The 19,510-nt window shown below is 38.9% G+C and overlaps 1 protein-coding gene across 2 annotated transcripts in view; it reads left to right on the forward strand.

Moving 5' to 3' along the window:
• The first annotated feature begins 725 nt into the window (after window positions 1-725).
• The window catches only part of LOC124787763 (probable ATP-dependent RNA helicase DDX17), a 65,267-nt gene continuing 46,482 nt past the window's right edge, over window positions 726-19,510 (forward strand). The window contains exons 1-5 of one of the 2 annotated variants that reach the window (XM_047254644.1): window positions 726-968; window positions 6,651-6,932; window positions 7,097-7,222; window positions 7,439-7,550; window positions 16,776-16,964. In XM_047254644.1, coding sequence (XP_047110600.1) covers window positions 949-968; window positions 6,651-6,932; window positions 7,097-7,222; window positions 7,439-7,550; window positions 16,776-16,964 — 729 coding nt within the window. In that variant the 5' untranslated portion in view covers window positions 726-948. The remainder of the gene's footprint in view (window positions 969-6,650; window positions 6,933-7,096; window positions 7,223-7,438; window positions 7,551-16,775; window positions 16,965-19,510) is intronic. The other variant, XM_047254643.1, reaches the window with a different exon arrangement.

Below are 19,510 nucleotides of genomic sequence, written 5' to 3' on the forward strand. Positions count from 1 at the left end.
CCCTATTGCTCCTCCTCTCTGCGCAGAGCCACCTTCAGACTTTTGCTCTTTCGCAAACTACAAAAAATTTTTCTAATACTACCTTGTTTCGAAACCTTAAAACGTTTCGATGGACTGTGAGTTTCGAAAGTGAAAAATATGATGTAACTTAAACAAATATCGAAATGAAAACAAAGACCCCGACTTCGGTCTTTCCTTTTTTTTAAAAAAAAAGTTTTGCGACAGTTTTTACTTTCCGTCCCGTTAGATCCAGAGTGAAATCATCGTCAAATCTGAATGAGAAATTGTTGGTACTGGTTCTGTGAATGGAAAACTATAGAAGAGTTTTCACAAGTTACCTTTTCTATTATGAAAGTTCCTATTTCTGATTTTTTTAGAGGGGTTAAAACATTTTGATGAACTGTGAGTTTCAATTGTGAAAAATCTGTTGTAAATTAAGCAAATATTAAAAAAATTTAAAGACTATGTCTTGCGTCATTTTGTTTTGTTTCGAAAAATTTGTTAATTTGATGCAAATAGAAGATACCCATACGCACAACCGGTCGAAGGCGTAACGGAAGTACTTAATTTTTTTGCATAGTTTCGTTGGTTTGTGACCTGAGCGGCAGAAAGTAGTTTTGTGAATTTACTGTCGGTGAACTATGTTATTGTACGTAAACAGTGCATCATTATACAGTGTTATAGGGATCACATTCGTTTAGTTTATGGCTATCGCATTTTGTTCAGTAGTATTATTAAAGCGAAAAATTGTAACATCTGGAGCGTATTCGAGAGACAATAATAACTGTATTCTTCCGCGTGCAGCAGTTGCTTCCTCTTGACGCCATGTTCTTACGTGGAGTGGTTGATCTGGTGGAGGTTGACTCGTGAAAAGCGTTTAATTTGAGTTTGTTACTAGTTTGACTTTATTTTGAACCTGAACCGTGTTTTTTAAAAAAAGAGTGCGAAATGGGAAGGTCGGATAGAAGGTAAGTAAGGAGCAAGTTCTTACAAAATTTGACTGTTAATGAAGGACCATATTGGGCTACATTGATGTGCGTTGTGGACTGAGTAAATTTTGAAAGTATTGTCGGTGTTGAAGTAGAAATTGGCAATAGGATCATTAGCTTAATTATAAAAATATATGGAGTAATTTATAGGCAACGATGAACAGTTTTCGAAGATTATTAGCCAATTGAAGTTATGTATTCTTTAATTGCTAAGAGCTGTGAAAATTTGTGGAGATTGCTGCGTAGTTTGGTACTGAACTTCAAAATGTGTAATGTTAATGTTCTAATATATCGTTTGTGTGTGTGTGTGTGTGTGTGTGTGTGTGTGTGTGTGTGTGTGTGAGAGAGCGAGAGAGGCGGGGGGGAGGAGGGGGAGGGAGAGAGCGGTGCTATGACTACATTTTTTGGATTCGGCGCCGAGAGTTACCGTTATATTATTTTACAGTGTGGAACACGTATAATGATCAAATTTGTATAACTTGAAGCTTAATTTTTGCACAATACTTCATTGGACATTAACCTGTTTAATGTTTCTGAAGAATTGTGCTATAAAAAATAGGGGAAAAATTACCTTCAAAGCGTAGTAGTTTGAAGGCAGTCATCCACCATACAGGAATTGCATTCCGTTCAGTTATATTTGCCTCGCTACAGTTATACTCTATGCCTTGTATTGCTCCACAGTTCGAATGTGGTGAATTCTTCGTTGTAGCTTGGTTAGGCAAGAAGGTGGCTATTTTGTTGAGGATGGAAAGCCAACGAATGTGAATGTAAAATAAAAGATCGATCTGTTGCAGAGCCCACTTTCGCGTCTGTGCTCAATTTAATTCGCTTTTCACGTTCAGAACTTTAACGACAATGTGTATATACGAAAAGGCTGTTAGTCCCGTGTGTAAATACGTTCTGCATAACTGTAAGGAGTGTTTCACGATGCACCTCTGTAGCAGCGCCCCAAGCGAACATTTCTGGAACTGCAGACCGATTCACATCGCACGTCAGTTTTTCTGCAGAAATTGTAACGGGCTGGTCCGATCTCAAATTCAAAAGGAACCCAGAGACGCGCAGGACGGTTCAATCCCGTCTCCGGCCATCCTGATTTAGGTTTTCCGTGATTTCCCTAAATCGTTTCAGGCAAATGCCGGGATGGTTCCTTTGAAAGGGCACGGCCGATTTCCTTCCCCATACTTCCCTAACCCGAGCTTGCGCTCCGTCTCTAATGACCTCGTTGTCGACGGGACGTTAAACACCACTAACAAACTCAGGGGAAATTTCTTGTTGGGCACTCACACCCACAATTTCCTTTCTTCTTCCGGACATGTTGGAATAATGCTATAGAAGGAATCAAATCAAATGTGAGGGCTTTATAAGTTTCATATACAAATACTGAATCAGACTTGTAAAATTATATTCATATTTAGTCAGAAAGAAAGGATTACTATCATATTTCAGTAAGTCATGATCATACAGGCATATTTCCTCACTGTGTGCTTTTACTAGGATATTTGTTTGTTTGGTCCACTTCCATTTTTAGAATATACAGCTGATACAAAGAATTCTTTTTGCAGACAGCTTGCATAAAATATTGTATGTAATTACTGCATTTATGGAAGTTAATCATTAAATAAAAACTTGCAAAAGTTCCCACATGAAAATGTGAAGTTAGCTGTTGGCTACAGATGTCAGCAAACCATAAACAATAGCAAGTAGAAAGCACACACTGAGTACCCCATTCTGCATATGTATTCATTATTGCAGTCGCACATGGATGCGAAGATTCTCGGCAGTTTAGAACTCTTGTATACTTCCGCATGCTGATAATTTCTGCTATTTCTCATAGTTCCACATGTTCTGCCACCAGATGGCAGACACTATAGATGTGTCATATCATCGCGTCATACTCCCATAAAAGATGCAAGGAAATGAGCCAGAGGCATTAATACAGAAACCAGTACCTGTATGTTAGAAATATTGACACTGCCTGTTGAGACACTTGCCTCACTTTGACAGAAGATGATGAATGGCTGTCTCATAAAATTCCTGGGGGTGCAATGTTAACCAGTTCTGCATGTACAGCTGAATGGTGTCCGAGGTGAATGGTTTGCCCCTCTGAGCCTTTTTAAGGGGACCAAAAATGGCCTAATCACAGGGGGAGAGGTCCGGACTGTTTGGAGGTTTGGCCGAGAACCTCCCATTTGAATTTCTGCAGGAGTGCCGCGACTGTGTTGGCCATATGAGGCTTTGCATTCTCGTGGAGCATAATGACCCCACAGGTGAGATTGTCTGGTCATTTTGATTTGATGCTTGGCGAAGTGTGGTCAAGGTTTGCAAGTAATGCTGGGCATTCACTGTTGCCCCATGCTGCAGGAAGTGGATCAGAAGTGAATCATTTTTGGTCCCCTTAAAAAGGCTCTGAGGGGCAAACGATTCAACTCGGACAACGTCCACCCGTACGTGCGGAACTGGTTAACATCCCAGCCCTGGAAATTTTATGAGTCAGCCATTCACTGCCTTGTCACAGTGGGACAAATGTCTCAACAGCCAGGGTCAATACTTCTAACATACAGGTACTGGTTTCTGTAATAATGCCTCTGGCTTATTTCTTTTTGAACACCCCTTATAAATCTTAACCTCACTAATAAGCAGGATTCAGGTTTATCAGGCTGCCTTGATTTAGGTTGTGTGTTAGCTTTATTATTGTAGGGAAGGGGAGAGAGAGAGAGAGCTCGTTGCATAATTGCGGTCAACACTTTTATGGACTTACATTTCTTGGTTCGAGACATTCCCAGTGTGTGCTGCCATGTTAGCAAAGACATTTGAGCAGGAATCCTTTTTTCATGACCAAACTTGTCTGCTACAGTCGGGCCAATACTGTGACTTACGTGTATTGTATAACAATGTCGTCAGCTCCCAACATGGGGTGTGATGGAGAAAAAAGGGGATGTTTTAGCAGCTGTTTGTATGCAACCAATGGGAGCAGTGATTATGTGAATCTATTATTCCATCGGTCTCAGGCTAGTATGTTGTTTAACTCCTCCCTCCCCCAAAAAACATTGTTGTAGTGGGAGACTGATTGGTAACGTTGCTGGAGTTCTAGGGATTTGGTAGAAAGGTGGTAACTGGGTGCGAGCTGGTGAAGCAAACAAATTTGAATGCCAGATAAGGGTGGTAACTGTTTGACATGTAGCGTAGCTTAATGTTTGTTTGTGCCATAGGTAAATGCACTTTCACTCACTATAGAAATAAAAGCAACAAAATTGATTCAGAAAATGTATTTTAAGTAATGACCAGGCCTGAGTATTTTGATGTTTATTGTGCATATTTATCAAACATAAGCTATAAATAAAAGGCAGGTGGGCCCACTGCATGACTTGTTCCTGAAACTGAAGCATTAGCTGCCTATGAGCAGTAGAGAAACACTGGTGACTTGGATTGGCCTCACTCTAGACTCTCGCATAGCTAGGTTTGTAATAGTAGGCTAATTTTCTGTCGACGGACAGGTGTTGTCAGTAATGTTTCACTTTCAGATTGTGAGCTATTTAAATATGCATGTTCATTAAGTCTGTTTCTCATACATACTTGTTCCCAAAGTAAAGCCTAGTTTACCTGATGACACTGTGTTGCGCGCGTTTGTGGTACCGGCCAGTATGCGTTTGTGGCACACTTTTGCACAACTCATTAGTAAAATTAAACAACTTTGGTTTCTTACAACTTTCGTGACCCAAGTTGCACAAGTATTGAGATTAGGTGTGGCAGTATTGTGTAAATGAACAGCAATATTAAATGGGGGGAATGGAGGAAATTGTTCATTTTATGGGTATCTATGCTATGTGTAGGTGTTTGTGGGATTTGAATGATGTTCACTGCATAAACAAGCAGTGACATTTTGCTGCATTTGAGGTTTTCGTACATACAAGTAAACAAAACAGGACTGTGGAACAGTCCATGTCTAAAAGACTAAAATCCTGTAGTTAGAGTTGGTCAGTTTTTAATCAATATTTGTTTATTTAAAATGTTAAGGAGTGCTTCCCATTCACAAATTGTAGGACATATGTTCAAACCTTGAAATGTTGCCACTGTACACGTGTCTTCAGAATAGTAGTTTGGAAACCATTCTGTACTAAATGCAGGCTGTTTTGAATAATTATTACTACCGGACTTCAGTTTTGTCTATTAGCCATCAATCTGAACACTCAACTGCCCCCCCCCCCCTCCCCACCTGCTCCCAAGCATATATGCTTCTCAATGTTTCTGGCTGGTAAACTCCATTATTGACATGTTTCTGGTCTGTTAACTGTCATTGTGCATATTGTTGAGATAGCTGTTTTCCTCTGCCAGTTAAGAATTGCATCTGTAGCACTGACAATTTTATCAACCACTTGTTGGTGTAATGGAGCTGACTTTTCATACGAGTGAAATTTGGAAACTGCAATTCCAGATGCATTTCCCACAATCTGATGAGCTTCTTCTCTTTGAAACTTAGTGGACCATGCCATGACAGAGGTTTAATTAAGCATGGTGTTAATGGAAATGTCAGGCCTAGGGTTCTTGAGACTTTTGCACAAAACACAATTTTTAATTATATTTCTGGTGACAGTGCTTCACACATTGCCATACCTTTTTACCTTATTGCATCATTAACTTTTTTTGGCATAGCATGAGCTGTTCTAGTGTCATTCTAAGATGATTAGAATAACTTATGTGATCTTTCACAGCAATTAGTTTCAGTAAGGTCACTGAACACCCGAGCTGATGTCTTTATCTAGGCATGAACCCAAACAAGTTTCTTATTTCTATTCTTATGACGCAGTTTCGCCCAACAAAGAATTAACTCCACTGCAACTCGTGCAACAGCTAAAACTTTCATTTTAGACATGAATACAGCATTTTTAAAATGATGAAACTCAAGTGTGCAGTGGTCATGCCATGTACAGTCATGTATGAAACCCATTTGTGTGCAATTCTGTTTACGCAGCAAGTGGAGCAACTCACAGATGCTGAGTGCTTCTGCTGTGGACGATTGGAAACTACGAAAGTTGGTTGCTTGCTTGCTTGCAGATTGTGTTTTGGGCAAGTCGATCTAGTTGCCACCTATTTCATTCAATACACTAGCTAGTGACATTGTACACTTCATCCACAACTGTTAGATTCCTAGTGCTAGAATTCTCATTTATCATGTGAGAAGTTTTGCAGACACCTTTGTGGTTTTCATCATTGTGAATGAGACACACATCTGGAGTAAGAGGAAGGAATTAGGGATTGTTCTGATCATGTTCTCTGCCCTGTCAGAAGAAAGCCTGTTAGGGACACACATTGTAAAATAAAACATAATCAACAAATGAATAGTTTGTAAAGAAAGTTTCTGTTGCACAGGGCTATATTGTATTTTGAAATATATACGTGTAATGATGCAGTAAAATGTTTCATTGTACAACTGTCTCAAGAAAACTTTAAGGAAAACATGGACTTTTTAAATGAAAGTGTTGGATAATTATAGTCTTTAGACAAATAGTTATTTTGTACACTTGGTCAGACTAAAATTTACTTGTGTTGTTTTATTGCATTCTTTGGTAGGTAAGCATTGTAATATTTTCATGATGTAATTTCTCTTTACATGGTAAAACTATAAATCTGTTAGTTGATTTGATTGTTTTTTTTCTTACGTAGAGACAGAGACAGGGACCGGGACAGGGATCGAGATAGGGACAGGGACAGAGACAGATCTCGTGACAGGGGCCGAGACCGAGACAGGGACAGAGATCGCGATAGAAGTCGGCGAAGGAGCCGTAGTCGCAGTAGAGATCGTTATCGTGATGACCGAAGAGGTGGTGGTGGACGAGGGAAAAGAAGTCAAGCTGGAGCTAATCTCCGGAAACCACATTGGGACCTAAGCAGACTTCAACCTTTTCGCAAAGACTTCTATGTTCCTCATCCAGATGTAGCAAACAGGTCAGTGGAATATTGTTACCAGTGCATTAAGTGGTCAGAGTTCAGATGGAGTACATTTGACTTCCTATATAACAACCAAGATGCTTATACCAAATTGCTACATTTTTTACAATTTGTTACTACTAGTCAGAATTGTGGAAATGCTTGTATTTTCATCCTGACAGGTCACCACAGGAAGTTGAAGAATATAGAAGTTCCAAAGAAATAACGCTTAAAGGTCGCAATGTTCCAAATCCTATCAGAACATTTGATGAAGCTGGTTTCCCAGAATATGTACTTAAAGAAATAAAGTATGTATGTTTTCAAAAACAGTGTTTTTGGAGATTAAGTACACTGTTCTTCATATTTGCTGTAGATTACTGTAATAGAATGGCTAATAGTGACTGTAGCCAATGCTTATTTTGATTGAAATTGTTTTCTTTAACCATGAGAATACAGGTTACAAAAATAGATAACAAATGCTTAATGAAACTTTTGATTTTTGATTTGATTGTTTGTATGTGCAGAAAGCAAGGGTTCTCAGAACCTACAGCTATCCAAGCTCAGGGTTGGCCCATTGCATTGAGTGGAAGAGATATGGTGGGCATTGCGCAGACTGGTTCAGGAAAAACTCTTTCGGTAAAGTATCTCTGCAAATCATTTGACTTAATTTAAGAGGCAGTGATGAAATAAAAGCAAATGAATGTTACATGTATGTGATATACGCTATACTGAGCCTTGAATGTGTGAATGTTGTGTAAAAATGACATTAATTACCCTTTATTAATAACAGTTGGACCAGATTATTACGTGATATGCAAGGACATTTAGTTGTAGTTGCTGTTACTATAAAGTTGCCATTTGTTGTGCACTGCTTTAAAATTCTTTATTCAGTTTGTAATGTTCTTACACATATGTTAAAACTTAAGTTTCTGTGGTTAATCAGATCTTGTTAGGTTCTAAGGTTGCAGAAAAATAATGGTGGAAGATTTTTATGTAAATATTGAACATTGTTGATGTTTGTATTGTGTTACACACCCTCTCCCACTGCTACCCTTGCATATTTCTTTTTCAGAAATTGTATTTCTCTGGTGAATGTGAGGTTTAACTGCGTATCATGGGCTGACATTTTATACATTCAACATAACTTGGTTTATTTGGTGCACGTTAAGCAGATGCATCCAATGAAGTGGAAAGTTTTCTGTAATTTCAATGCTATACTTGGTTCGTTTTATTGGTTATACCTATAACTATGCTCCAGTATTCGTTGTAGTTAATTTACACTAGTGGTAGTGGACCAGACAGTTCCATCTAACTACAATTTGCTTATGTACATTGAACAGCAGTCTTCTGGTGTCTATAGATGACTGTGTACCAGAGGTACTTCATCGGGCAATTCAAAGTCAATTCAACACAGATAAGTAACACTTTCAACCTGAACCCTCTCAGATTTCTTTCAAATTTGGTGCACCCAATGGTCCAGATAGGAGATGGTAAACTACTGATTTGCAGAGATATGGCAATTGACAAAGTTACGGGGGCCATATAAGTTGGAAATGATCCTAAATTTAAATGTGTCTGTGTCAACTTATGTTACTGGAATTTTCTAATTCTGATACAGCAGTGAAAGTCTCATAATTAAAAAGCTAATGGATAGATCTTCACACTGATATGCAACATATCAGGTTTCTAAGAATTTTCGTATTCACCATCATTGACCTTGAATATATCAACCCCCCCACCCCTACATTCAATTTTTTTGAAAAATATGTGGTATAAAAATTTGTCACCCTCAGTACACTTTCAAAATGCTGAAGGAAGCATGTAAATATGAAACACACATTATTGTAAAGTACAAGACAATGTTGTATAAAAATATGGTTTATATTGTTATTATGGTATTATGAATGATTTACAGTATAGCTTCAGTAAAAGTGGTTACATCTCATCTCACAAGTCTCCATTTAAATTGTTATTGTTAACCAGATCTGATGCAGGGAGAGTGCGTGTCTTTCCATTTGGTGTCAATGGACCCAATCTTTTTAAATGTCACATTGTCTGATAACAAGGGTTTCAGTTAGCTAGGAAAGGCAGATGCTGGAGATGGCCTATTTGGATGCAAGAAGCTGGCGTGTACGTAATCTGTTTCTTCATATATTTGTAAGACATTTGGATACCACCAATGACTGTCATATATACAGGCAACAAGTCCATGTATGTCTCTTAACACCATTTCATTCACCACGGCAGTCTCTTGACTCTTGTAAGCCCAATAAAGAAGCAGAAAATGTTCTTTATTTAATTGGATAGATAAAAATCTACTTACCAATTGTACTTTGTAATTGGCAGGCTTTTAGCCAGTAGCTCCTTCTTCAGGCAGAAGGGTTGAAGGGGAAGTAAAAAGACTGGAGAGGTCTAGGAAAAGGGGTAGATTTTGGGAAAGTCGCCCAGAACCACGGGTCAGGGTAGACTTACCGTATGGGGTGATAAGGAAAGACTGATTGTTGGGGACTGCATCAGACGAGATTTGAAAACCTGAGAGACAAGATAATACGCAGACAGAGATTACTGCTTAAACATCATGCACGAGTTAATAAGAGTGAAAAGCTAAAGGCATTGTACGTAACAGTGGGCAGTGAAAAATAGACGGGAAAGACAATGAAATATGTAGAAAACTAAAATGGAGTGAAGCAGAGAGTAGTTACAATGAAAAACTGCCGAGACGGAAGAAAGTAACGTAATTTAAGGCCATGTGGATGGCGAGAACAAAGGACATGTTGTTGTGCTAGTGCAGTTTACATTAATTTCCTCAGTCTCAGGAGTTCTTCACTGTAACTTCTCTCTGCTTCACCCTGTTGTAGTTTTCTACATCTTTCATTGCTTTCCCGTCTATTTTTCACTGCCCACTCCCACCATTGTTACGTATGATGCTCTTAGCTTTTCACTCTTAACAACTCGTGCATGATGTTTAAGCAGTAATCACTGCATATTATCGTGTCTTCCACCTTTAAGCTCTCAGGTTTTCAAATCTCGTCCAGTCTTCACTTCTCATCCCATACGGTAAGTCCTCACCTGACCTGCGATTCTGGGTGACTTTCTGATAATCACCCCTTTATCTAGACCTCTCCAGTCCTTTACCTTCACCCCTTTTCATTCTCCTTCTACCTGAAGGAACCACTGTGATTTTTTATCTACCATTTAAATAGTTTTGTCAGTAATTGCTTGTTTTCATTGCTATAGAATATGTTTCTTGCTATTGCTCTACTTTTGTTAATAGATATTACTCATTGAAGCTTGTGGGTATGTGGAATTGTCCTTGTATGCGTGGCAGTGCCTCCTTGATGGGAAGCTGATGTATAGTGGGAGACATATGAAGGAATATTTCCTTTGCACCACCAAAACAATTGTCTTCAAAATACTGTTTCATGTATTGAGGTTGGCAAGTGTGGCTAATCTATGCACAACCACACCACAAGGTCCTTTATCTTGAGCTGTAGCAAAAATTCCATTCTGCTGTAACATCAAAAACTCCATGATAAAGGTGATTCATGAAATTCTTCCTGCTTTTGTATTGGAGAGGACGTGCACCTGAGAAGTAGTGAATGAGCTTCAGAGTTATAAAGTGACAGTTTTGAAAAAATTGATGAAATTGTGCTGGAAAGTGTGCATCCCCCCTCCCCCCCCCCCACCCACCCACACACACACACACACACACACACACACACACACACACACACACACACAAATCGTGTTGAAGGCAGGGAAATATTTCCACATATGATACACAGTGTATATCTGTACAAATAGATGAATTGTAACCTGAGAATTATTCCACTGAAAGCATTGTACTCCATTCAAATGGTGTAGTAGTTCCCCACAAAATCACAAACAAGGTCTTCATTTAATTTTGAGTTCTTATTTAGTGATTTGAGAGAGCTGTGAATGCTGCTGGGTGATAAGTGTGTGGTAGGAGCTGTTCTAAATTTGTTGCAAACATGTCAATGATATCATTTGTAGATTTTATTGTGTCAAAAACTAAACTTCTGTGTAACTTCAACAGTGCAATTTGTACCAGACAGACAGTCCTGTCAAATTTGGACAGTAGGGACATGGACACCTCCCCCTAAGACATATGCTGCAAGTGCAGGATTACATGTACCAAATGCTATGCAGTGCTCGTTTGATGGTAATATGTGTTTTCCAGACTTCATTAGTTCTTTCAGTTTACACCCTTCAACCATTAACTTAAAATTCTTGTATGAGACATGGGTTCAAAGTGGCATTGGTAAGGACAAAGTGCTTTGGTAACAACTTACAAAATTTTGATTATCCTGTTTACACCTGGGTGTGTCTTTGAAAGATGCATGCAATTCCTTAAGGTTGTGCAACACTTTCTGCTTCTGTACTTTAATTGCATTTTCTTTTACAGACGTTCTTTTCTCCCTGGCATCAAACGGCTCATGATAAAATCATGTACACATTGAATGGCTTTTTCACACGTCTTATCAAGCTTTAGATTTTGTGACATTAATATACCGTGGTCTGCTACTAACAGTTACTCTTTGTAGCATGCAACCTGAAGTGGAAAATTTTTTCATAGTTTTCCTTATAATCTAGCTCTTTCAAATTACTGTCAGAATTTGTATTTTGTCACATATAGTCTGAATTGTGACACATCTTCCAGCTGCATTATGATTTTTCCTTTTCTATTTTGTACACTCTTCTTCTACCAGCTGCGCCACATAAGTATGCTCCAATACTGAGGCAGTCTTTCACAGTTTTTGCTTTGGGTACTTTTTCTCATACTGAAGCCTCTTCTTTTTTCGCAGCAGATTCAACTAAATACTGAAGGCTAGTACTTAAAGATTCCAGTGCCACATCTTACATTGTTTCTTCTTCATTTACACATTTTGTGGAAGTTCGTAGGACAGCTGTGGCAGCACTACAGGGGCGATGGGTTTTCTGATTTTGCTTTCTAGGTTTGCTGCAAATTTTTCCACCTGGCAATACATTCGGGCACCTGTTTACCATCCATTCCTGCACATTCATCACATTCTTCATTAAGCTCACATGATCACATTTAAATGGATTGCAACAGTACAGTTCTGACTTGAAATCCATTTTTTACGAAACTACTACTAAGTACTACTTCACATTACACGTATACTGCAGTTTGAGTAAAAAGCTACTTATGCTGCGTTGAATTGCCTTCCCATTAAATTACCACAATTTTTTTATCTGCTGTTGATTTAGTGATTGGATTCTACTTGATTTACTCTCAGCTGTTTTGATGGGACCACTTGCTGCTGCTTCTCAAATATCGTGGAATATTTTTTACATCTTTATGATGCAGGTGTTGTAATTCTATCCGTTAGATAGAAGACAGAATACCAACCCCCACAGTATATGTCCGGAGAGAAAAGTAATGGTCTTGCTGCTGAATTACTCTTTAAAGCTTATTTTATATAACTGCATATTGTTCTGTATGGTGAAATTCACCCAATATTCATGGAGACAGTTTTAATCTCTGGGGAAGCTGTATCACAGGTCGCCAAGAGTCTTACTTTTTTGGGGTATATGTGCTCAAGGAGAGCTTGTGTTAGAGGTAGCTGAATGTGATATTCTGAGCAGGCACCTTCTCCGTGACTTTAAGCTCATTGAGCAGTGTGTTAAGCTTGTAGTGTGCCCATCGACTGTCAATCCAGATGCTTTAAAGATGTGATAAAGCATATGGTAACACACATTACCAGTATGAGGTACAGTGTCCTAGTTCAAAGTTCTTGATGTGCTTTTTCCGAGTTAAGATGAAGTCAACCTATTCATAGATAAGGAGGTTGAACCACAATCTTTGTTCGATAGAACCACAGTCCTCCTCCAGTCACCGATAACATGTCACAACCCTACAAAGTACCCATAATCATTAATGTATGTGATAACATTGAGGCGATTTAGAGCAAGAACCACAGTGTGATATGTGTACATGAAACAGATTTGGAAAAGTCATTTTGTGTTTTTGCTTTATCTCCTGTGTTGTGATGCTATTAATGTTTCAATGCTATTAAGGTCATATTGTTTCTAGACATATGACAGTCAGAGATCAGAACTTCAGATCTTCTGTCAGTAGATATTTTTACTTTGGAATTTGTTGAATGCTTCCCCCAATTTATGGATTCATTCAGTTTTAGTTTGTGAGGCTTTGGCTATATCTAAATTTGCAGTGAAGATCTGTTTGCTTTTGCGGCCGTTTCTTAACACAGCTGTCAAGATGCGTCACGTATTTCCCATCTCTCAGTTTTTCTTGACACACAAGTGTCTCTAAGACACATTTAACAGTACTCTTGAACTTTGTCTTGTTTATGCTTAAAATTTTCAGTCCTGTAGACTGTTCAGGCAATCTGAAAAGTTTCTTGTTGCACTTGCTAAGGAGAAATATCCTCGTAACTTAACATTCCTATTTACAGCCACATTTAGTATTCATGTAATGATCTTTTGATCACTGATACCGCATGCTATGCTAACCGACAAGCGCACTGTCAGACTTGTCATTTTGGAAACAGCTGTGTGGTTCTTTCACTTGTAGTTGAAAATAGTTGAAATCCACTTTGTAAATTTCGGCTACCAGTGGGAATTGAAAGTTACTGAAGTAAAATTATGAATGACACTTTCTCATGGATTCCTCATTTAAAACTGCCTGGTGAAGAGCCACAGATTGTACTGCCCTCAGGGGCTCAGCATCCAGTTGATGAATGCCGCTAGGTGAGCTGCAGAAACATGTTCCTAAGGTGGACCCTTTGACACAGATGATGTCTAGTGCACCATTATTCACCACTAGCACCTGTACTTGGCACCTGTACAGGCCAAACTGATGTGAGCAAAGACATCCAGGCAGCTACAACAGAAGAGACCGCAAAATTTTCACAGTGAGCATCAAGTAGACACCTTAAAAGTAGAGTGCCTTTCAATGCCCTCTTCCCCATCATTCTCGTGGGGTAAGGGTCATGACATGAGGGCCAAAAGCTGTCTGGCACCATCAGATGTCATTCTGGTATGTCTGACTTAAGGTAAGGCATCATGGATTTTGATGCCTTTTGAGTGGACCCAGACAGCCCCTCCAATCCTCCTCACTCTACAAGCACCTCACCACCTCGGCGAATGGGTAGAAGTAAATTGAACCCACACTGCTTCAGGTCTCGTCTGGAGGAGTTAACTCTTAGTATAGAACATACCTATTGCCTCCTTTTCTGAGAGAGTCATTTTAAATACACTGTTGTGCCTACACTTGGAGGCTATAACTTTTACAGAAAAGATGACCTTACTGGTGTCAGGATGAAAGCTGGGGTTGCAATGTTCATCTGGACTCATTCCACTCTGTGCTTGTGTCCTTAACCACAGCACAAGTAGTAGTGTTCTATATGATGATTATTGATGCTTACGTTATCAAGATTGCCTTTTCAGTTCTTGTGAGTAAATGCAACTTAAAATTTTCACCATGCTTGCCTTGTGTATCACTCGTGAAGGGGCACTTAGACCTTGCTGCTTAGTGCCGTTACCCACAAATCAACATTAAATTCTATTACTGTGAAGTACTGCATTAACTTGTCACCAGTTCTATTGGGTAGTGAGGAAAGTGCTGAATCACTGATTTAGAGTGAGCGTAATATAATTAAGCAGCCTCAGAGGAGTACTTCATCTGTACACTTCCTTCCGAATTTGTAAGGATAATGCGCAAATAAATAAAAGATTTCCAGTACACGAACATTAATTTTATTCTGTTAACTGTTGCAGTAATGTGAAATATTGCACAATGCTCCATTTTTTGTGGAACTTGAAAATAAAGTTACGAATAAGTTTTAGCATTGAGAGTTGCAGTAAAACTGAAGTGATATCAAGTGTTCCCCAGGGAAGCGTCCTGGGACCTCTGCTGTTCCTGATCTATATAAATGACCTGGGTGACAATCTGAGCAGTTCTCTTAGGTTGTTCGCAGATGATGCTGTAATTTACCGTCTAGTAAAGTCATCCGAAGACCAGTATCAGTTGCAAAGCGATTTAGAAAAGATTGCTGTATGGTGTGGCAGGTGGCAGTTGACGCTAAATAACGAAAAGTGTAGGTGATCCACATGAGTTCCAAAGGAAATCTGCTGGAATTCGATTACTAGATAAATAGTAAAATTCTCAAGGCTGTCAATTCAACTAAGTACCTTGGTGTTAAAATTACGAACAACTTCAGTTTGAAAGAGCACATATATAATATTGTGGGGAAGGTAAGCCAAAGGTTGCATTTCATTGGCAGGACACTTGGAAGATGCAACAAGTCCACTAAAGAGGCAGCTTACACTACACTCGTTCGTCCTCTGTTAGAATATTGCTGCGTGGTGTGGGATCCTTACCAGGTGGGATTGACGGAAGACATCGAAAGGGTGCAAAAAAGGGCAGCTCGTTTTGTATTATCATGTAATAGGGGAGAGAGTGTGGCAGATATGACACGAGAGTTGGGATGGAAGTCATTAAAGCAAAGACGTTTTTCGTCACGGCGAGATCTATTTACGAAATTTCAGTCACCAACTTTCTCTTCCGAATGCGAAAATATTTTGTTGAGCCCAACCTACATAGGTAGGAATGATCGTCAAAATAAAATAAGAGAAATCAGAACTCGAACTGAAAGGTTTAGGTGTTCGTTTTTCCCGTGCGCTGTTCGGGAGTGGAATGGTAGAGAGATAGTATGATCGTGGTTCGATGAACCCTCTGCCAAGCACTTAAATGTGAATTGCTGAGTTATCATGTAGATATAACTGTTTTTAGATAAAAGTGGTCTGTAGTTAGGAATTAATCCAGGCTGTTAAGGTAGCTATGTTCCGAATGCCGTCCTCTGTAATCAGATTTTGAAACCAAGGAGCAGAAAACTGATTGTTCACTAGTGACTGCAACTTGAGAATCTTGTTAACCTGCTCAAAGTTTTCTCTCAAATTTTCTGCCCCTGTGGCTCCTGATGCAGAGGGTTCACACTTAGGGGCTGTACTAATGTCACTAAACATTAGGTACCCTTGGACAGAGTGAATGTGAATACCAACAAAGTTTGGTAATCATCAGAAATGTAAAACACACAAGAGTAGAGTAATAGCTCAGGTGGATAAGTACTCTGACGTGGTTGTTGTTGCAATGGGAGCAGCTCAACAAAGCACTGTTTCGCTCTTCCATTGCAGTCAATGAACCCCGTAAACAATGTTCATTTCACCCAACTCATCAGTAAACCTGTCTATACGGCTGTGTGAAACTGTTCAAGATGCAGCTAACATGCTGGAAAAAGAAGCTCGAAACAAAATTGACTGTAATGAATGCAAAGTTTATAATAAACAGTGAAATCAGCATAACTTTTGTCAACAGCAGGCTTGTTACTGAATCTTAACAAGTTAATTTCCAAACAAGACACACACAGTGCATGCTGTCCAGTTTAACTGTAGTGCAGATCTTTTCAGAGTTAAAAAGTGGTAAGAAACAAAATGCAATTACTCTGCAATAAGACCTTGGAAAAAGTACCTCCTTTATACCAAAGCATTCCACAAGCATCTCTGAATACCTCTCAGATTTTGTTGGAGTGAATTCATCCTATAGATGCTACCAAGTTACAGGCTACAGTTGCATTTTCTCTTAGTCAGTGTGTGAGTGGATAGTATCACAATGTGTATTTACTGGAAAAATGTCATTTTATGCTTTCATTCTTGCAAATTTTGTTGACTTTTATCCTTTTGGGATAGCCTAATACCAGTGCTTATCTGTTTACATGTACAGGTGTTTAGCTCAGTGAAATGCCTTGCCATATTTTCTTTTCATATACTATAACATTTTTTTTTCTTTACCAATTTCAGTATGTTTTGCCAGCTATTGTGCACATAAATAATCAGCCTCGTCTTCAGCGTGGGGATGGACCAATTGTTCTGATACTGGCTCCAACTAGGGAATTGGCACAGCAAATTCAGCAAGTAGCAAATGATTTTGGAGCTTCTTCACAGATTCGCAACACTTGTGTTTTTGGTGGTGCACCAAAAGCTCCACAGGTAACTACAATACAAACTAAATTTGTTTTATTTTCAGCTGTATCTTTATAAGAAAGAATGGAATAATCTCAAACAAATATTTTCTTCACACCGTAAAACTCTGTCAAGGGTTTAAGTATCAACATTGTCAGGTGGGCAGGTTTCACATATGTTACACATATGAATTTTGCTTTGGGAGTGCAAAATATCGTGAACCAGGCTATTCTCATTTTCTTAGAAATTGGGTTGTAACAAAGAGTTGGACAGTACTGTTAGTGTGCAGTAGTACTTAAGAAGTGTTTGCTGTTTCCTCCATTCTAATTTGCTATTCCAGTTAACTTTTCGGCTTGAACACTTGTGTTAATACTTTCTGGCTTTTCTAATTTTTTTGTTGTTAAAAAGTACCAAAATGCTAAATTTCTTGACATTTGTTAACGAAAACAAATTGATGCTGTTTCCAAAATTTAATTCCATTAGGACTCGATTTTCCAGAACACAGCTGTAGATCAGTTGCAAGTTGTGTAGCATAAATGAAATACTGTTGTTTTCATTCTTGAGTAATAAAGATTCTGCATTTTACTGCGACAGAATATATCTCATTTAATGTGTGGACGTTTGATGGTAGTATACTGACGCCAGTGAAATGTTACACTTCATAGTTAACGTTACATAAAGTTAAGTTTACTATATTGCAGTAGTGATTTTGCAACAGCAGCCTCTACACACATAGCGGAAGACACCGATTTCCATTCCATTTCATAAACATAAGCCTTTGGACAGCACCAGTGAATTTAAGAATTAGTATTTGAGTTGCAACCTTAATGACAGCAAATAAACAGCCACATATCAATGTAGATACAATCATAACAAAGCATACATATTTGAGAACAGAAATACAGGGTGACACATGGGAGACGGACAGTTTTTAATGAAATAATACTCAGCCAACTTTAAAATTAATGCATGTTTATTTACATAAAATCAAAGCTCATTATTACCATTTTAGTCAACAAAGTTATTTGTGAAAAATAATGTTGTCAAGGTGATGTCCATCATTTCGAATGCAGGATTAGAATCTCTTCCCAAAATCCTCCATCACATGGTCTAAAATCTCTGCAGGGATGGCAGCAATTTCTTGAATGATTGCATTCTTCAACTCGTCCAAATTTCGTGGTTTGTGGTTATAGACACAGTTCTTAAGGTACCCCTACAGAAAAAAGTCACATACTGACAAGTCTGGAGACCTGGGAGGCCAAGGAACATTGCCAAAATGTGAAATAATCCGGCCAGGAAACATGCGTCTAAGAACTGTCATTGAAGCGTTTGCGGTGTGTGATGTTGCCCCATCCTGCTGGAACCAAACGCGTTTTAAAGGGATTCGTCGCCTTCTTAGTTCTGGTTTCAAGAATGTTTCAAGCATATGAATGTAACAAACCGAATTAACAGTAACTGTGGCCCCATTCTCTCTTTTTTTTTTTAAAAAAAGTTCCAATAACGCCAACAGAACCAAGAGCACACCAGACTTACTTTTTCTGAGTGTAGAGGACGCTGGTGGATTAGGTGTGGATGCTCTGGATCCCAGTAACATAGGTTTTGCTTATTCACGGTCCCGTTTAAATGAAAATGAGCTTCATTACTCATCAATAAAGTTTCATTTGATCACAAAATCACTTGCATTCTGTAAGCGAAGTCTTCTCGTACAGCAAAATCAGTTTCCTTAAGTTGTTGGACAATGAGCATTTTGTAGGGATGGAATTTTAATTCTTTATGCAAAATTCGTCTGACCGATTCACGATTGATTTGTAACTCACTAGCATGATGTCTAGCTGACCGTCTTGGGCTTCTGACTGCCGCTTGCCTTACCCTTTCAACATTTTCGGGTATCGTTACTCCGCATCTCGGGCCAGGATGTTTCTTATCCAGTATGTTTTCAGTTGATCTGAAGTTTTCCACCCATCTGAGGATTGTGTTACAGCTCGGAACAGCTCCATGTCGACAGACATTAAACCGTGCACGAAACAATTGCTGCGTGGCAATAATAGACTCACCACTTTTCACGAAACTGTCATAGACAAACACTTGACGTTGCAAGTCCCACTGCTCCATAATGACTGAGTAATTGAAATGGCGTCTTGTGTGGATAAGAACTATCCCCACCACGACCACCTCCCACCACTACACCCTCAGTACTGCGCAGTTCAAAACTGTCAGTCTCCCATGTGTCACCTTGTGCAAGAAGTATGTATTTGATGATGACCATCTTGAAAACAATATAACACGGTTTATTAAAAAAAACGCAGGTTGTAAGTTTTTTCTCTGGATTTTACAATCACGATGTCGTAAATAACATATTCACAGCTTTTCATTCACCAATTTATGGCAACAGTGATACAATCCATCTGGCTCCCTATCATTGTTGTTGGAATTGGATCCAAAGGTGCCTTCATTACCAATACAAATCATTAGCTATTCATGCTTGCTGATGATACCTTTGTTTGTGCTGCCTTCAGGAAGCTGCACCTACAGTCCCAGGAGCTTCACGTAACTGCCTGCCCAACTCTAGGACA

This window comes from Schistocerca piceifrons, chromosome 3 (assembly GCF_021461385.2).
Source record: "Schistocerca piceifrons isolate TAMUIC-IGC-003096 chromosome 3, iqSchPice1.1, whole genome shotgun sequence".
Taxonomy (NCBI): Eukaryota; Metazoa; Arthropoda; class Insecta; order Orthoptera; family Acrididae; genus Schistocerca; species Schistocerca piceifrons.